Source organism: Bolinopsis microptera, chromosome 1, assembly GCF_026151205.1.
Source record: "Bolinopsis microptera isolate Bmic1 chromosome 1, MBARI_Bmic_1.0, whole genome shotgun sequence".
NCBI lineage: Eukaryota > Metazoa > Ctenophora > Tentaculata > Lobata > Bolinopsidae > Bolinopsis > Bolinopsis microptera.
This window is the reverse complement of record NC_087072.1, coordinates 11,731,774-11,750,176: the sequence shown is the minus strand read 5'-3', so window position 1 is coordinate 11,750,176 and position 18,403 is coordinate 11,731,774. Positions and strand designations below refer to the sequence as shown.

Here is an 18,403-nt window from a genome sequence, read left to right as displayed (position 1 = left end):
AACGAGATACACAAAATGCTTGATAACTTCGTCATTTCTAATCTGTTTTGCCTCATTTTTTCAGATCAGATGCAACATTTAATAATCCTTGAAAGTTGAACAGTATGATACAGTAATCAGTATGCCATCTGCAAAGTAACAACTCTCAAATATAAAACACGGTGGTATAACTGTATGATACCCACCGTATGGATAATAAATTTTGGCCCCCCCCCTTTATTATTATAATAGAACACTCGACAGATCTTTACATTATACATTATTTTTTGATACCATCAGAAAATCGGTCATTTTTGTCAGTTATCCGCCCTTTGATCCAGAAACCCTTCTTCCTGTAGAATGGGAATATGCAGACGATGGTGACTTTGCGGATGAGAATTTTCTCAGGCAAACTCTCCCCATATGTAAAGAGATCCTGGAGCAATATAACCTATTTGTTAACGAAGACAAAACAAAGTTCATTCATTTTTACATTGCAGGCAAAGATGAACTCGATGAAAATGGGGAACCTCTAAAAATAGAGAACCCTGGAGGAAAGCTGTATCTCTTGGATCGCGACTCTGCAGCACGGTAAATAATATGAAGGATAGAATTGGCAGGCATCAAAGTAACATTTTTAAAACTATTTTGAGTGACCTTGATAAAAGAAATATAAAAATAAACAATACAGAAGACTTGACAGAACTGAGACATATTGGCTCGAACCGTATTTTATGGAGAAATTTATTTTTTATTATGTACATGTTTTATGTTTTTGTATTAAAAGATATGTATAAACACATATTTAAGTTATTGGCACTAAAATATGTTTTTACCAATCTTCTTTGTAGACTTATCAGATCTTTAGGATGTTTATTGTTAGCTACTTCAGATTTGTGTAAAGTTCAATAATAATAATATATGTGCTGGGCTCTACGATTAAAAGGGCCTATTTCCTTACCCCTATAGTAATTAGTACTATTAGTGGCTGTACTATTATTGGTTGTATGTGTAAATCCATGTAAATCACACTTCTTTGTACATTTATCTTCATTAAATTAGCTAGCAATAAAACTTTCCAAAGATCCATTAAACTGACGTTTGGTTAAAACTTCTTACTTGCTTTCTGTTCTTTTTAACATTATGTAAAAAAATAAATATATTATATATTTGTTGTTCACACATCCATGAAACTTTCAGTTTGACGAAAACATCATTTACTTTGTCACGCTTATATATATATATAAATATAAATTATATATCAAATATCAATCCATAAAGGTATGAGATGTCATGAAACAGATCGCAATTCACAGCACACAAGACAGTAAGCAGCACAGCAAATCACACAGTAACTCTCTATTCTCTCCACCACATTCATTTTAAAAAGGAATCCCATAAACGCTTGACAGCTATCTAAATCTCTCTCTTACCTTTCCAGAACCGTCAAAGTCGTCATCTTCTTCTGGTAGATAATCTGGATAGTCGGGTACGTTCTGAAATAAGTTGTTAAAATAATACTCTACAACTGTTGTTCTTGCTCATTACTCAATATTATTCTAGTTGGCATGGGCTGTGCCTGTGGTATTTAATTTCAATAAGTTTGATTTGAGACAAGATTTGATTGACTAACACGTCTCGCAGTAACTTGTTCATAAAAATGAGATAATATTGCCATTGTCCCTAATTTTATTAACCTTTGATAACCTTCAATATGACTTGAAAGAGCACGAGAGCCCAGTGACAAAAGTTAGGTAATTGAGGAAAGGGTTCCTAGCCAAATTGCTGTGAAAAGTCGCCATTATTTATTTGTACAACTGCCGATCCTATGTCATTATCGGGGGGGGGGGGGGGGGGGGGGGGGGGGTGACAAAGAACACCTATGTCCTGTTCTTTTTGGATTCTATGAGACAACAGACGTGTATTTTGGGAAATTAGCGTCTGTAGTAAATATTGTATAAATATACAGAGTGGACTTGTTAACAATAGATAATACTAATACTAATTATACTATTAATAGTTTTTAGCTCGAATATTTGCCTACCTCTTGATCAAAGTCAGACCCATATTTGATAGCAACCTCCTCTCCGTTCTCATTCTTTATAATGTGAGAAGCTGATATTCCCTTTATCTTGTTAATCTGATGCACTATCCTCTGAAGCAGTCGCTAATAATGCTCGATACTTTGATTTACATTAAAAAGGTTTCATCACTGTATATATAACTGTATTGTAATGCCAATTTTATTTAATCTCTTGTTATATTTGATTGATCTCATAGACTTTTCTAAGTTTCTAACCAAACCTCTGGTGTGACATCTGCTCGCGTTCTAATTGTGTATCTCTGTTTCATCTTATCATATGTGAAACTAATGATACCTCTGATCTTTAACATTTCCGTCTTTACCTGAGTATTGTCTTTAGTGACGGGTAGTAATTAAACAACGTAGTATAGGAGCTTTTTATTCAGGAGTTAAAGTTGGTAATCTTACAACTTATATAATAAATTAATAAAAAGCTTATAAAATTATGAATTTTTAAAACTAAGCAGTATTCAGTCAGCAATGATGAAAGAAATACAAAATGTATCATAGTTGAATCGATAATTTTGATTAAATTGATAATGAAACATATTGAAGCATAGGTAAAAATAAGTTTAAAAAGTAGCACCTTGACCTAAGCTGAAATTTTTAACCTGGCTTTTTTGCGAGAGATTTTTACCTTTGCGGCTAGGGCTGCCGCAGGTAGCTAAATTTTAAAAGGTTTTCTGATGAACTACAGTTGAGAAGGAAGACAGAGACTGAGTTCATTTTATAGTATATAATTACGGCCTACATGCGCAGTTTACCGTGCATTACCGTCTTTGGCAAACCGTCAAATATTATATTTAGTGATAATTTCGCGACTTTATTTTTCGTACTTCTATGCTGTACAGTGTACTGTGTAATATTTAAACAGTATTTATTTATTTTTTTAATTAAATTTACCGATTGTTCATCTGTTGAGGAGAAAACGCCGTTTATTTCAATGAGAAACACCTGAAAAGTGAGCAGTGTCAGGGAAAGTGGAATAATGTAATTTAGTCACTACTGCCATGTTTTTATCTACCTTAGTCGGTAATATTATGGGGGTCTAATTTGGTCCTTTTCGGGCCAAAGAACCATATTTATAACAGTTCATATTTTTGCCCCCCATTATTTAACCCTCCGAGTCAAATTTTGGTGTTTCTTTTGGTATATCAGTCATTATATGCTTTGGTATATCAGTCTGCAGTCATAATATGCTTATATACATACTTATTATAACGTAATTAGAGATATACGCTCAAGTAAGTAGGTACTGTTTCTAACCTTGGCATTTTTGTTGCCTTGACCCAAAAAGAAGGCTCCACGACCAGTTGCAGACGGCACACCCTTTACCCTGTGGGATAGTATCTATAGGTTATCAACTATACTATATCACATAGTATATTATTAAATGTTGCATCTGATCTGAAAAAATGAGGCAAAACGGAATAGAAATGACGAAGTTATCAAGCATTTTGTGTATCTCGTTAACAAAATTGACTTGTTGATTATGTGACCACCGTGAGCAACATCTTTATAACTTAAATTGTAATGAATAAACACAATTATAAAATCCGCCGAACAAATATTGTATTTTCATTCGCATTCTGACGGATAATCCACCAAAAAATTATTCAACTCGTGACGTTACTGATAGTGAGTATGTGCTCTGACTCCGCGCATATAGCAATACAGGTTAAAATCTGCATCGGTGGCGGCGGGCCGGCTTCAGGGTTACTAACTTAAAATAAATAACAATTATCGATATCCTAACGAGTTAAAGCAAAATGGAGAAATCTTTTTAACTGGTTTTGAAAAAAGTAATACACCACTACGGAATAACATGATGCCTGAGATTACCTGGTAAATAATTTGCAAGACACATAGCAGAATTGGCATGCAAAATTTTTTTTTTCTCCATTCAAACTCTATGCATTAGTTGTAGTAAGGGATAATATTTATTATATTAAAAAAATAATAATCAATCGATACGGAAAGTCATAAAGTGCATGTTTAATTATTGAAAGTAACCATGCCAAGCATTTTAGGGGTAAAATACTATTGAACATTACTTTTAAGATAAAACAGATGCCAAAACATTAGCCAACGAGGTATTTATAGGAAGAGGGGATCCCCAAATAGACATTCCAAAATTGCTTTAGGTTAATCCTCAAAGTCATAGCCCAAAATCAAACGGACATTTAGATATAAAGGGCGTGGTACAGGCGCGTCGTCGTGTCCCCGTGACTGTTGAGTAACCGATAGGCTGTGGGCCACACGGGTTAAGCTAGTTAAAAATTAGTACTTCATTAAAACTATTTTTTGTAATTGTGTCCTAAATCGGGTTTTTCCTAACTGCAAACAAAAGATCGTAGGGATTAAGTTGCGGTGTATTATTAGTATTATAAATGAAACCTACTACGACTAAAGATCAGTCCTTCGATTAATTTAAACTAATTTATTTATAAAGGGAAATTTTATTATCGACTTGGCATAACTCTGTGATACAATGATACGATTCCATAAGACACCTTAATTGGGCAGCCTTAACGATTCTCATAATGTTTAAAGGGGTAGTTAACGGGGTCACCTTATCACGTGATTAGGTAAACCAATCACCTGACCACACGTATTGAATAAACTCGTAAAAATATGTAACTCGAATGGCCAAACACAATTCAATAAAATTTGGCTCGATCCGACTATCCAAACTATATTTGACAAATATTTTTCGATTTGACAAACTCCTTGAACCGGTGGTGGTAGTAAGTCATACCAGAAAGAATTATTTCAATCGGGCATTCAGTTACTGAGTAGTGAGCTATTAAAGCCAACGTATGGGTACTGACTCCCCCCTGACATGATCTGCAGTCCAGAAAGTTTAAAATTTTCTCCCAGATACAAATTTTCTGTTTTTGTGGCCCGCTCGCTTCGCTTGCAATGTCGGCTTCCCAGGGTTTGCTTGGACACATTAAAATCTACAATAACAAAATATCTGAAATATCCTTCAAACTAGTGTAATAGAAAATTTGAGAAATCAATATTTTAAACTGGCTTTCTCCGACAACCCACAAGTAAAACACAGCCAGCTGGCACCATTTGTCGTAATTATCACAAATTATGATATGTCCCTTTGAAAGTAGGTTTGTGTGGATAACATAAACTTTCGCACAGACACATATTGCAGATATTTTGCCGCAGGCAAACATTTTTTTTCTTCCCAATTTTCGAAAACCTGCCTATTATGTAGTGAGGTAAGGGGAACTAGATATTTATTATATTTAAAAAAATAATAACTCAATCGCAATTAGAAAACTCAAATAATAGTGCCAACGGTTGAATTTTAAAGTAATCCCAGTGCCAACGGCGAACATTTTTGGGGAAATTAGCTGATTTGAACAGTTTTACTTGCTTCAGAGGGATAAATACTGATGCCCCTCCAAAAGAGGAGCATTAGGCCCAACGAGGGGTATTTAGAGGGGTATGGAGGGGCATCCCTCAAAATAGGAGCATTAGGCCCAACGATGGGCATTTAGAGGGGCATGGAGGGGCATCCCTCGAAAGAGGGGCATTAGGCCCAAGTCCCAACGAGGGGCATTTAGAGGGGTATTAAGAGGGGCATGTTGGTCAGTTTGGCTTGCGTCCGTCGTTGTCGCCCGTTGATTGTTGAACAACCGTACGTGCCTGTGCGGCCCACACAGATTTAAAGCTAAAGGAATGTAAAATAAACTTAGTAGTTTCATTAAAAAACTTATTGTTTCCCATGGACCTAGATTTACCGCAGTTGTTTTCCTAAAACTCGGATTTTTTCCCTACTCTTGCCGAAGGCAAAAAGATCGTAGGGAATAAGTAATCGGGTTTGGATATTATATGAGGTGGCCCGATGGACCTACGGTGACGACAAAAGTCTGCTCCTTCGCAATATAGACCACTCCCCAATAATTATGTGTATAAAAGGAACCTATTTTGATTATCACGTGCGCCAAACACCACTCTGGGATACAATGAAGTAGAACAATTACATTGTAGGCAATAGGGAAATTTGATCGTGCGTGGTGTTACCGCGGCGAAATTCTTGTTAATGTATGCTTTTACTTTTACTACATTAGGCCAGGAAGCTTCCAGCAAAGTTTATTGCACACTACAATTAACATGCGCGATTAGCACTTTTTTCTGTCTGATCAGTTTAATAAATCTGGAGTTAGAATTGGAGTTGTAATGAAGGAGCACAGTACTACATCACACAAGTTAGAGGCAGTGTTATACAGCGCTTTGAATACAAATAGTTAAATTAGCCGATAAGATCAGGAGCACAAAATATAACCAACTTTTGAAATTGGCTTTAAAGCTTTATACTCAAAACGAGCAAATGAGAAGTGGGGTGGAGCTGAACAATAGGTTTCACAAACACGGAAACACAGCAAAGACTCAATGATTTCTCTATCTTACCTTGGGACACTCGGGCCAGGATTATTACTGATGGGGGTTAAACTCAGTAGGATGATTGATAACGCCCAAGGTAAGAATTAGGTACATTTTATGGATTAGGAATTAGGATGTGTAACTTTGTTTGTATCTTTACAAGCATGCTTTATCTGATTCAACTTTTAGTAGAGAAGTAATCAAGTAATCACATCATTAAAAACTCACACAGGAGAGTTAACGTTTTTGGTGCGCTGGGCAGCTCGGGACGGGACTAGACTACTGTGGATTTCTTCTGCTGTGCGCACTACTTCTGCGTTTTCGTTGGCAGATAAGGTCTGAAATATATATATTTATCAATTGCAAATTAAAAATACTCCGCTATTGTTTACCAATCAACCACTAACCTAGATTTCCCAATCATTTTACTACCTATGCAACTTAATAGAAATAATGTTGATTTCTTGATGATTGATTTTTAATAAGCTGTAGCATTTAAATACTTGGCTTTAACCCTTGGAGTTCAATGACAATAAAAGTAAGACGAAGTGAACAGCACAATTTCCATGTTGGTAAATATTCTGTAAACCAGTAAGCAGCCTATCTATCGAGTATTGAATTACGTTTTACCTGTAAACTTTGTATCATCCCCATGTGATTCTTCATGACAGGTCTATTGGATGTATACATGGCCAGGAACTTCAAGGCCTCCAAGGATATCAGGACGATATTAGGGTCTTCATTGCTTAGACAAAGTACAAGTCCTGAAATGAAAATACATCATAATACAAGATGCCCTAAAGTCAGTGCACAAAACGTTTGGGCTGTCTTTACAGGGTGGCCCAGAAGTAACTGCCCACACACAACCCTTTAAGGCCAGCAAAGTTGTTAAATACGTATTAGGAGGGAATACGTATTGGAATACGAATACGTATTAATCCTCGAAAATTGACGTATTACGAAAAAGTGTGTCGTGCACGCAAAAAATTGTTTGCTTATCGGATTAACCATGAAATTTGATTACAAATTTAAGTTATCATGTATAACTGCACTCCTTTAATGCATGATCAATGATGAGGGTGGCGCGCAGCTGTAATGTTTAATTTTGTCAAATCAGCGTATTACAGCGTATTATGGCGTATTCGTGGACGTATTTAACAATCCATAGAAATTACCGTATTACGGCGTATTACGACGTATTCTTTATTAGAACCGAATACGTCGTATTCTTTCACGAAAATTTGACGTATTTAACAACCTTGAAGGCCAGAGGGGGTAAGGGGTCCAAAAAATCGACCAAAATACTATTTTCTAAATCAATTTAATTTAAAAAAAAATAATTGAGGTTAACCGATTTTCACAAAATTGACTACAACAATGAGGTTAATAAAATTGAGGTTGATATTTTATTACACTTCATATTTTTTGTTACTTCGGTCAGCAAATGTAAACTCTAAATTTTAGGATCACAATTGTCAGAAAAAGTAATATCTAAACGTGATTTAATGAGGTTAATCTCTTTTTTAGATATAGCGAGAATATATCAAATGATGGAGTTATTATTTTCATCGTAAGTTTACGGTATACACATTTCTAAATAGATGACGTGTTGGTTGTCTTTCTTTTATCTTGGGAAAATGAAAAAAATGAGGTTAACCATCACATTTTGGTTCCGTAAGAATATACATACATTTCTTACTTTTTTAATGTACCACAATATTGCAGTGAGGTATCTATTGGTATCACAATGCCTACAACTTCACGTGACAAAAGTGATTTGAACTGACCATATTTAAGTAGATAGATTTTACCTGTAAATGGCTAAAAAATGACATTAACCTCTCATTTTTTGAATATCTGACTAGTCAATTACATGTAAACCTCAAACACTTAATCGTTATTATATTATATTATATAAATTTATTCAAATCGAAAATAGAACATAAATGAACATCTTAAAGATCTGATAAGTAGCCAGAGCCCAGAAAAAAAGAAATACTGATACACAAGCTATAACAATTTCTTCCATCCCGCTCTATCAGAGGCTAAAAGTCTTAAATTGTACAAATCGTCTGTATTTACAAATGGAATGTTCCTACTACCTAAATCAAATTTAATAGTCCTAAGCAAGTTCGACTGGTGTCTGCCTACTCTACCCTTTTTAGTACTCTGACTTAATCGTTACACTTTGCAAATGTTTTACTACATATATAATAACATATTGATAAACCAATCCCAGTGTTATCATTTTAGGGAATGGCCAGGTCTAATCAAGCATTGAACATTATTAAGTGTATACAAAGTCCTAACTAACGAATTGTGATACATTCCAGTGAATATTCAAAATGTTGAAAACACTAAATTGCATCTATCTGAAAACACACTTTTGTTGCTTTCAATTCCTTAGTTGAGAAAAGCAGCCACCCCCTGATATTGAGATTTGGTACAGTGATTCCTTGGACAACTATCTAGATATCTGGTGTAGCAATTTTTTTATTTGACTCGTTTGAGGTTAACCAATTAAATTTTTCGAATTGAAACTAAAATTTCTTTTTTAGTTTCAATTTAAAGGAATTACCTGACAAAGAGGCCTCATCTTTTGCGATTGCTGATCTGTTTTGTGGGTCTCTTGAAAGATCTCTGAGACGTGTAACAATTGCATGAACGTCCATCTAAGAAATAATTACAATTACAAATTATTATAATAAAATAATAATAAAATAGAAAAGCATTTTGTTTCTCGTTTGACCGCCTAAAGTCTTCCACAAGTGTTAAATAGGTTGCTGCTGTTATAAAACAAGTATAAAACAAGTTTTAGTGAAAGTTTTAAATTCCATCCTTTATTTACGATCAAATAATGTAATAAAAATTATAATCTCTTGATAGTTTTTTAAAAAATCTAATATCTATTTTTTGTTATATTTTGTACCTCAACACATCCACATGTTTAACCCCGGCATCCACCAGGGATGCTACATGCAGTGGCAGGCAAAGCACCTTCATGTTATCCTCTTGTGGGCCACTAGGTCCAGCCTCTCTTTTGCTGTTTCGCCGAACCAGTGTTGCAGAGTAAAAATTGTGTATTCATAATTTGTACATTTGTTAGTGTAAATTAATTTATCACTTTTACACTAATATTACAAATGGTTTTATTATATAATAAAACCACTTCTGTGAAATGGTTATTTTGACTATAAGTACTTGAACTAAACATAAATTGATTGTGGGTATAAAATAGAATTTTTCTTTTATTCACATTTTTGTTTCATTCTCTTCAAAATTGTTTTTAAAAGCGGCAAACATTTGAGCTAATTTAGGCCTTCATCGATGGTTACTACATATTAAGAATTTAGTTTCATGTACTCTCTCCAAAGGTATGCCATTGTTATTGAGTGCTAGTACACTACTGAAGAAGACCTACCAAAGAATCGAGATTACTGTGTCTCTTTGAGTTTCTACACTAGTCATAGACTCTCTACTAGATGATGGCCAGCTCACTACAAGAGATTGGACGATTGATGAGAACTCTTTTCTTGGATTGATGACTCTATTTAGTATTGATATTGAGTTTTTGACCAGAAGGTGTATGTTCATCTTTGTTGGATCGAGAGTTTGAGAATTCAAGGTAACAGCTCTTGCCAGTGTTTATGTGAAGTTTATTAGCAAGCATGTAGCGATACACTGAACTTAGAACTTCATTGGCTTTTTTGTATGCATACGTCATCAGCAAATAGAACAAATTATAGTTTTTAAGGTCGTCTATTTAGATTTAGAACAGTGGCACTCCAAAGAGCACCTGGATATACTGTATAGTATCAGATGTTTCATTGAGATGTTTTTATGAGGTTGGAAGGATAACTTTCCAGGAGTTTGTGTGTTCTTCCTCCGATCCTGTATGTGTTTAATTTTTTGAGAGGTATTGAGTGATCTATTCTGTAGGGCCTGTCGTGATATCATGGATTACTAAGATTCCACTAGGATCTGGTAGTCCTCATAATTCTGCGGCCTCTATGTATTGTCACATCGCACAACTCCTTATGAAAAATTGGTGCTGGGCATGCGAAAATTTGCAGCCTTCCAGACATTGATTGGGTAAACAACTAACAAGAAAACAAAAAATTCAAGAAAACAACACCTTGTACGTCACCTCAAGATCAGGTAACAGTGTGCTGACCAGGCCAGAACCCAGTTGATTGGGTCTGAGCTGAGTTCATGTGATTATGAGCCTGAGGTCACATGACTATGATGCAACAGAGCTTGTTCTCCATTTCCCTCATTGGACAAGGTGAGCTTGCATGCTTGTGAATGTGAGTGTAAGTGTACTATATTTATTAGAAAACCCAGATTTATTTTCTGGCAGAAAGCTAGAAATTTACCAAAAGATCGACCTTGTTATAAACTCATTTCGATTATTAGAATTATTAGAACTAGCAGGAACCCGTATAACTCTGAAATGGTGTCAGGACTCAAGAGACTCAAATAATTATTACCTATTTAATATGCGTTTTTGACACCACGTGCTGATTTGGAGGCCATGAAAGCATTTGACCCAGTCAAAAAGGTTTCAGTCGTATATCTTGAATGGTTTTTAGCGGGAAGTCGCGTTAAAGCTGATACCATGGTGTCAGTAAAATGGTACGGATAAACATATATCGTCTCGCTTTATATATAATATATGTAAGATTAGAATCAAATTTACACAGCAATACAATAAAAATTGTAAATAATTTAAATAAGTTTTGATCTGTTGTGGCCTGTGCAGGACATTCAAATCAGGCAAAAACTGTTAATAGAGTGCCCTTCTAAGGACTAAGAATCAAAACATATTATAGTATATAAATAATAAGTTAATGAGTATGAAGTATGGTATAGTTATGAGACTAAGTTATGACACAAGATAACAGGTATATTGGTATGGTGGTTTAAAACATTGAACTGTGGGCATGCATGTACTTGTATGTTGCCAAGATTGTTTGGTATGACTGTACTATTATATTTTCATAAATAATTTTTATCATCAGGTACTGTTATGCAGTCAACTTTTTCAATCATTCTTCATTGTATATTGGAGTTTTCAGATTGTTTGTATATTTGGAGTTTTATAGAATTTTTATAGAAATTATAATGAAACAAATTTTTAGTGAAACAAATTTAAAATTTTATCCTTTATTTTACAATCATAATATAATAATATTTATAAGCCTCCGTTTTGAAAGTTTTAAATTTTAATATATTAACATTTCTATTTAAAATTCAATTTTATGTATAAGTCAATAACTGGCCGCCAAAGCCGCGCATTCTTGAAAACAGGATTAAATTGTTCATGATTATACGACAAATAGAAATAAATTTAAAACTATCCGTGGTTTTTTTAAAATAAATTACAATTTATAATCTTACCTAAATCCAAAGCCAGCTTTGTAAAATTGACTATTAGATCATTATATATCGTCAATTCTCAATATTTACAATGCAACATTTCATTAATCTACATACAAGCATACTCCAGCCCCTGCACGCATCTGTTCTTATGCGGCGCGGCTCAAGCCGCGCACGCACGTATTATTTTATACTTTTTGCTTTCTAATAAATATCGTGTCAATGTGTACGTCTAAATGTTCATGTTTTGTGTAAACCGAATCCAATTGAGATTAGTGACAAGGATAAGGACCCAAGTGCCTGTACGGCTTTTTCGGACCCCTGTGGACCACTACTCTTGAAATCGCTCTACAACTATTGAACATTTATAACTGTTATATAATATATAACGTCATTTGACAATTATTATTATGTTTGCAAGGGATGCAATAAATTTATCTCAACACACCACAAAATTTTGAACTGTAGCTCCTGTGGAACAGTTACTCACTCTAAATGTGCCAAAAATCTCTTCCAATACAGCCACACCAATGATAGCTGGCAATGCTACATCTGCATCGCCAGCTTACCACAACGGTACTGCCCATTTGCTTCTGCACTTATACGTGACAAACATGACCCAGTCCACCTTGATGAAATTGAAGATGTTTCTGAAATCAATGAAATCCATAAAAGCTGTAAAAATTATGATCATAAAAGCTTTAAGAACCTCATAAAGCTGTATCATAGAAAATAGAAATGGGCAGAACCTTACTGGTATTTTTAACAATATTGATGGAAATGCTGCAAATTTTGATACATTTGTCACAGAAATCTCACAGTAGTCAGTACAGTCATCCGCTCTCGTTTATTGGCTTGGCTGAGACAAATATTGATGCAAACCTCAAAGACCTGTATAGGATACCCGGTTATCTCTCTGAATACACCAATAAATTACGTGACAAATCTAAAGGTAGTGGAGTGGGAATTTACATCAATGAGTCACTTACTTACACCTGTATTGACAAACTATGTATGTGTACCCCTAACCTTGAATCAGTGTTTGTCTCCATAACAAATGTTGGCAGGCCCCAAACAGTTGGCGTCCTATACAGACCACCTGGTGGATCTGACAAAGATGCCCTACACGAATTTGAGAGCCTTCTTAATCAGGTTCCTGATAGGAACGTTATCCTGCTTGGAGATTTCAACTTTAATCTATTTAATAAAGGCTCTGCCAGCTTTGAAAACATTTTATATGGAAATAACTTCATCCCACTTATATCACTGGCAACGCACCATAAACCAGGCTGTGTCCCATCGCTTATTGACAATATTCTGACAAACTCCACTGACAATATTGTGTCAGCTGGACTACTGGATACCAGGGTTTCGCATCACTCTCCAATTTTCTGTATTCTCGAATGTAGCATGCCTGAAGAACCAGAACTTGACCCTTGTAAACCAAAATACGACTACTGTGAATCTAATATGACCAAGTTCTTAGAAGATATTCAAACAAATTTTTGTGGGCAGGTGTGCTACAACGTAGAAAACTTTGAAATTTTTGCAAATAAGATAAAACTTTTGATCGAAGAAAACTTTTTAATTGAATCTGAATCGTTCAAAAAGTCAAAAAGAAATATGATTGCAAACCCTTGGATCACACCAGGGATCATTGCATCAGTGAAAAAGAAAGAATATCTTTACAAGCAGTGGAAGAGTACAATTAAGGAACCCAACCCTCTTGGAGACTCTGATCTATACTTAACCTATAGTAAATTCCGTCGACAGTTAAAATACAGGGTGGGCCAAAAGTCAGTGTGCAAACGTTGGGTCTTATACCTCCGCCGTGTTTTATATTTGAGGGTTGTTGCTTTGCAGATGGTTTACTGTACCTACTGGTTCGAGGATTCCGTCACCAAAATTTGAAAATTCGAATATTTTAGACCACGCCCATTCAATATTAAAACACTTATATCGTTCTCCCTGAACATGCTAGATGTCTAATTTTTTCAGAGACGGTAGATTATTAAATGTTGCATCTGATCTGAAAAAATGATGTGAAACGGATTTGAAATGACGAAGTTATCAAGCATTTTGTGTATCTCGTTAACAAAATTGACTGGGTGATTATGTGACACCGTGACAAGACACCTTAATTGGGCAGCCTTAACGATTCCCATAATGTTTAACGGGGTGGTTAACGGGGTTACCTAATCACGTGATCAGGTAAGCCAATCACCTGATCACACGTAATGAATAAACTCGTTATGCTTCGTATCTCGATGATCTGAGAAGCTACAGCTCTCATTTTTTCAGGACAAACGTAATTCGAATTGCCAAACACAATTCAATAAAATTTGGCTCGATCCGACTATCCAAACTATCAAATAAATGCGAAAATGAACCTTCTTTTGAAAAAAATGAACACAAATGTGTTTCGATTTGACAAATTTCTCGAACCAGTGGTGGTAGTAAGTCATACCAGAACAAATTATTTCAATTGGGCACTCAGTGACTGAGCTATTAAGGCCAACGTTTGCACACTGACTTTTGGCCCACCCTGTACATTATCAGATCTGCCAAGAAATTGTACTATTGCAGAAAATTCTCAAAAGTCTCAGGTAATATGAAGCAAACATGGGCACTGATCAATGAACTGAGGGGAAAAACAAAAACTGGAATAAAGGCCTCGTTCAAAATAGATGGTAGTTTAGTAAAAGACAAGCGTGTCATATCGAATGGCTTTAACATGTTCTTCTCTTCCATTGCAGGTAAACTTAATGCGAAGCTCTGCTCCTCCAAACCAATAAGTCGTGACACAGCTTGCCAGAGGCCCCTTAATTATAAGAACTACTTTAACAAAAGAGTTACCAACAGTATGTTCTTAAACCCCTGTGATTCTGAGGAAATCGAAAAAATTGTTAAAACCTTCCAGGGTGACAAGGCTAGTGACATATCAATAGCTGTTCTTAAGAAATATTGCACTACAATCTCTAAGCACCTAGCTGGTTTCCTAAACTCATTCATGAAGCTGGGTCTATTTCCAAATATTCTCAAAATAGGTAAGGTCACCCCCGTATTTAAGAAAGGAGACCCACAGCTGTTTGATAACTACAGGCCTATATCCATTCTACCTATCTTTGGTAAGATATTTGAAAAAGTAATTTACTGCCGACTATATAGCTTCTTTACTTCACATATGGTCATATACGATAAACAGTTTGGATTCAGATCCAACCACTCAACGGCACATGCCATCAATTACTCCATTGACCACATTCTTAAAAACCTAGAAAGTAAGAATCATGTAATTGGCATATTCATTGACTTAAGCAAAGCGTTTGACACAATCGACCACAGAAAATTACTTGTCAAACTTGAACACTATGGCATAAGAGGGCCCTGTCTTGACCTAATTGAAAGCTATTTGTGTAACCGACAGCAGTATGTTGATTTCCAAAATACTGCAAAAGGCCCTCTCCTCTTCTTACTCTACATTAATGTCAGTTTTAATCAACTCTAGCAAACTTGGACACTTCATACTGTTTGCAGATGACACGAACATATTTGTTGCTGGAAAAACTGAACAAGAAGCCTATTTGAATGCTAATAAAGTACTTGAATCTGTAAATGACTATATGGAATCTAACTTGCTGCACATTAACCAAAGCAAATCGGTCTACATGTTATTCAGACCTGGCCGGTACTCGTCCTGTGCACGTGCTCGTGAATATGGCTCTGAGAACTCACTCACGTTATCAGGCAACACGCTTACACGAGTAGATAAAGTGAGATTCCTTGGTGTTATCATAGACCATGAACTATCCTGGGAACCCCAACTAGATAACATAAAAAGTAAACTAACTACAAGTATAGCTATAATTAAACGTATTATGAAGTTTATTCCAGAAACAGAGTACCATAAGCTGTATGACTCCTTATTCAAGTCTCATATGAGCTACTGTATCAGTAGCTGGGGTGGTGTCACACCTTATAGACTATCTAAACTGTTCTCCATCCAAAAAAGATGTGTACGCCTTCTATTTGGAAGCAAACCAAGCTTTGACCGGGCAGAGTATTATGAAACATGTGCACGTGCAAGACCATACAGTGAACACATCGCAAAAAGGAGCTTTGCTTTGGAAAACACTAAGCCAATATTCAATACCGAGAAAATCATGTCAATCCACAACCTGTACACCCAACATATATCCACTGAACTGTTTAAAATCTTGAAACTGCATCAACCTATCTCTCTGACAAGTTTATTCCAAACAAGTTCCAGAGCATGTAGCCAAACTATGCGGGTCCCCCGACACAAACTTGAAATTTCTAAACACAATTTTGTCTTCAAAGGTACGACTATATGGAACAGTTTGGTTGATAAAATATTCGACAAATGCACTCCTAATGAAAACAATGTCATGGTCCCTGGCTCTAGTAAATTTTCCGACCTTTCTTCCCCCATCTCAATTATCAAGAGCCGTATCAAAAAGCTCTTACTTGAAACCCAGCAATTGACAACACCTGGGCGTGAAATTGAGTGGCTCCCCCTAAATAGCTGGGGCATTGAACCAGCTTAGTCAATCAGCATCCCATCCCTTGCATACAACTAATTACAAAAGCGCTAATTATACCTGTTTCAAAAGCATCCTGTCTGGAAGTTCCCTGACTGCCGTGTGAATCTTTGGATCTATTTTTATATTGATATGATTTTTATATACCTATATATTCCTCGCATAATTTCCATGTCCGCCTGAACAAACCTGGCACCATCAAATCCTACTCTAGAAACCCCAGAACTCATCAAGCCTAGTCTGAATTCAAAACTAGTTGACCAGCTACGTACAGTTTCCTGGACAACTGGAACCTTTTGGGCCATGCACAAGCCAATAGCATGTATGGTCCTGCAGTGGGGTCTCCTTGTCCTTGGATCTGTGTTTTGATCCGTCTTTTCTTAAAATTTTCCATTTGTGTCACTTAGAATCACCTTTTAAAATGTTAATCGACACCACTGGTCCTAGTTAAATTTAGCCACGGCACGACTACTTGAACGTAACAGTTAAATAGGTGTGACATACTATTATATTCTTATAATTATATCATATGAATTGATTGCACTGCTAATAAATAAAATACTTTGTTTTACTAAAATACTTTGTTTTACTATTAATCTACAATCTAACTGTCTTGCTGAGGGGGAGGAGTAAACGCTTCACAAACTAAACTACTTACAACATACAAAATTTAAAACCATCAACACGGTTATAGTTAATATCAAGGGCCAATTTGGTATACCGCTATTCCGTTGTAATATTTAGTATATCTTCACATCTTAATACTATAATGAGATACAATAGGATACATGTTTCGAGAAAGAAAGGTTGGTCCGATTATTAACAAAAGTAAACAAAAGTCCATCAGGGACTCCACGGAGTCGAAAAAGGTACACGGCTGCTGTCTGGTGCTGCTAGGCATTTATTGATCAAGATGTTTTATTGTATCGGTTTTTGATGATTCTATTGTTCGTGACTAATCAAGTTCTAAGTGGGGGTATAAAGTGCTGCTTAAGATACTTCGTCATTTCATGTCCAGTATAATGAATAAGATAGTAAACAATACAGTTTCAGTAGTTGACCCATACAGTTAAGTCCGTCATAACTCACAATTGTTTAATCATCTGTCAATTGTCAAAGTCGTTGTGTGTTTAGTCGCTGAGTTAGCAGTAAGATAAGTTGTTACGCGCGCGCGCGTTTAATCCCGTGAGATGTGACAATGAAAACGCTACAGAATTATTGTTTTCGCGCATTACGTAGAATTTACTAGTGTGTAATACTATAATATTTTAGGGACTTTCGTCTTTATTATCTTGAATATTATTTTGATATGCTGATGATATGAGTTTCATACTGAGATTTCTTGTAGTCATCATCCATTTTTCAAGTCATTTGTTAGAAAACCTGCTAAAATTTCTAGGAAATCTGCTTGTTAGGTGCATCTGCCTTGTTTATTAAAGATTTAATTTACAGTTATTTATGTTTCATCTCCTTCAAAGGCGAAGATGCACGAACTCGTAAATTAAGTATCATTTACAGCTGAGCATAAGGGTTAAATTTAAATTATCTAACCTTTTGGTGCTGTATAAAAATAGCATTCAAATTTATTATTATTATTATAAAGGGTCTCAATAAGAGGTCTCGACTGCCTAGGCGTCAAACCTTGGCAGTCGGTAGTTTTCCTCTGGCCCGGGATCAGCTGACCCTAGGGACCAGAGGGTAAAGGTGTAGAGACTATGTGTATCTACAAATCTTTCGAGGTTGTTTTTACAAGAGACAGGGCTTGCTACGCAAGGGAAGAAAACCGGGAGAAACAATCACAAATTCCCAGGTCAAGATTAGTTTGAAATGGTCGCCTATGGCGTTTTTGATGGTCGTTTTTACACACTCGGCCTCGCCAGCCTTCGGCTGGCTCGGCCTCGTTAGAGTGAAGTCATCCTCAATCTCAGCCTCGTGAGAGTGATATCGGTCTCGGTGTGTCTATCATAAACAATTAAACTTCAAGTTAATTGGGTAG

The 18,403-nt window shown here is 35.7% G+C and overlaps 1 protein-coding gene across 4 annotated transcripts in view; it reads right to left on the bottom strand.

The window, feature by feature from the left end:
- The window catches only part of LOC134814632 (armadillo repeat-containing protein 1-like), a 30,003-nt gene extending 20,856 nt beyond the window's left edge, over positions 1–9,147 (bottom strand). For 2 of the 4 annotated variants that reach the window (XM_063822800.1, XM_063822784.1), the window contains exons 1-9: positions 9,045–9,138; positions 7,097–7,230; positions 6,695–6,804; positions 6,494–6,520; positions 3,329–3,398; positions 2,966–3,016; positions 2,284–2,385; positions 2,024–2,134; positions 1,413–1,475 (exon numbers count right to left, since the gene is read on the bottom strand). In XM_063822800.1, the coding sequence (XP_063678870.1) occupies positions 1,413–1,475; positions 2,024–2,134; positions 2,284–2,385; positions 2,966–3,016; positions 3,329–3,398; positions 6,494–6,520; positions 6,695–6,804; positions 7,097–7,230; positions 9,045–9,138 (762 nt within the window). Of the gene's footprint in view, positions 1–1,412; positions 1,476–2,023; positions 2,135–2,283; positions 2,386–2,965; positions 3,017–3,328; positions 3,399–6,493; positions 6,521–6,694; positions 6,805–7,096; positions 7,231–9,044 lie in introns of all 4 variants that reach the window. The other 2 variants (XM_063822792.1, XM_063822808.1) reach the window with 1 other exon arrangement.
- Between the last annotated feature and the right edge of the window lie 9,256 nt (positions 9,148–18,403).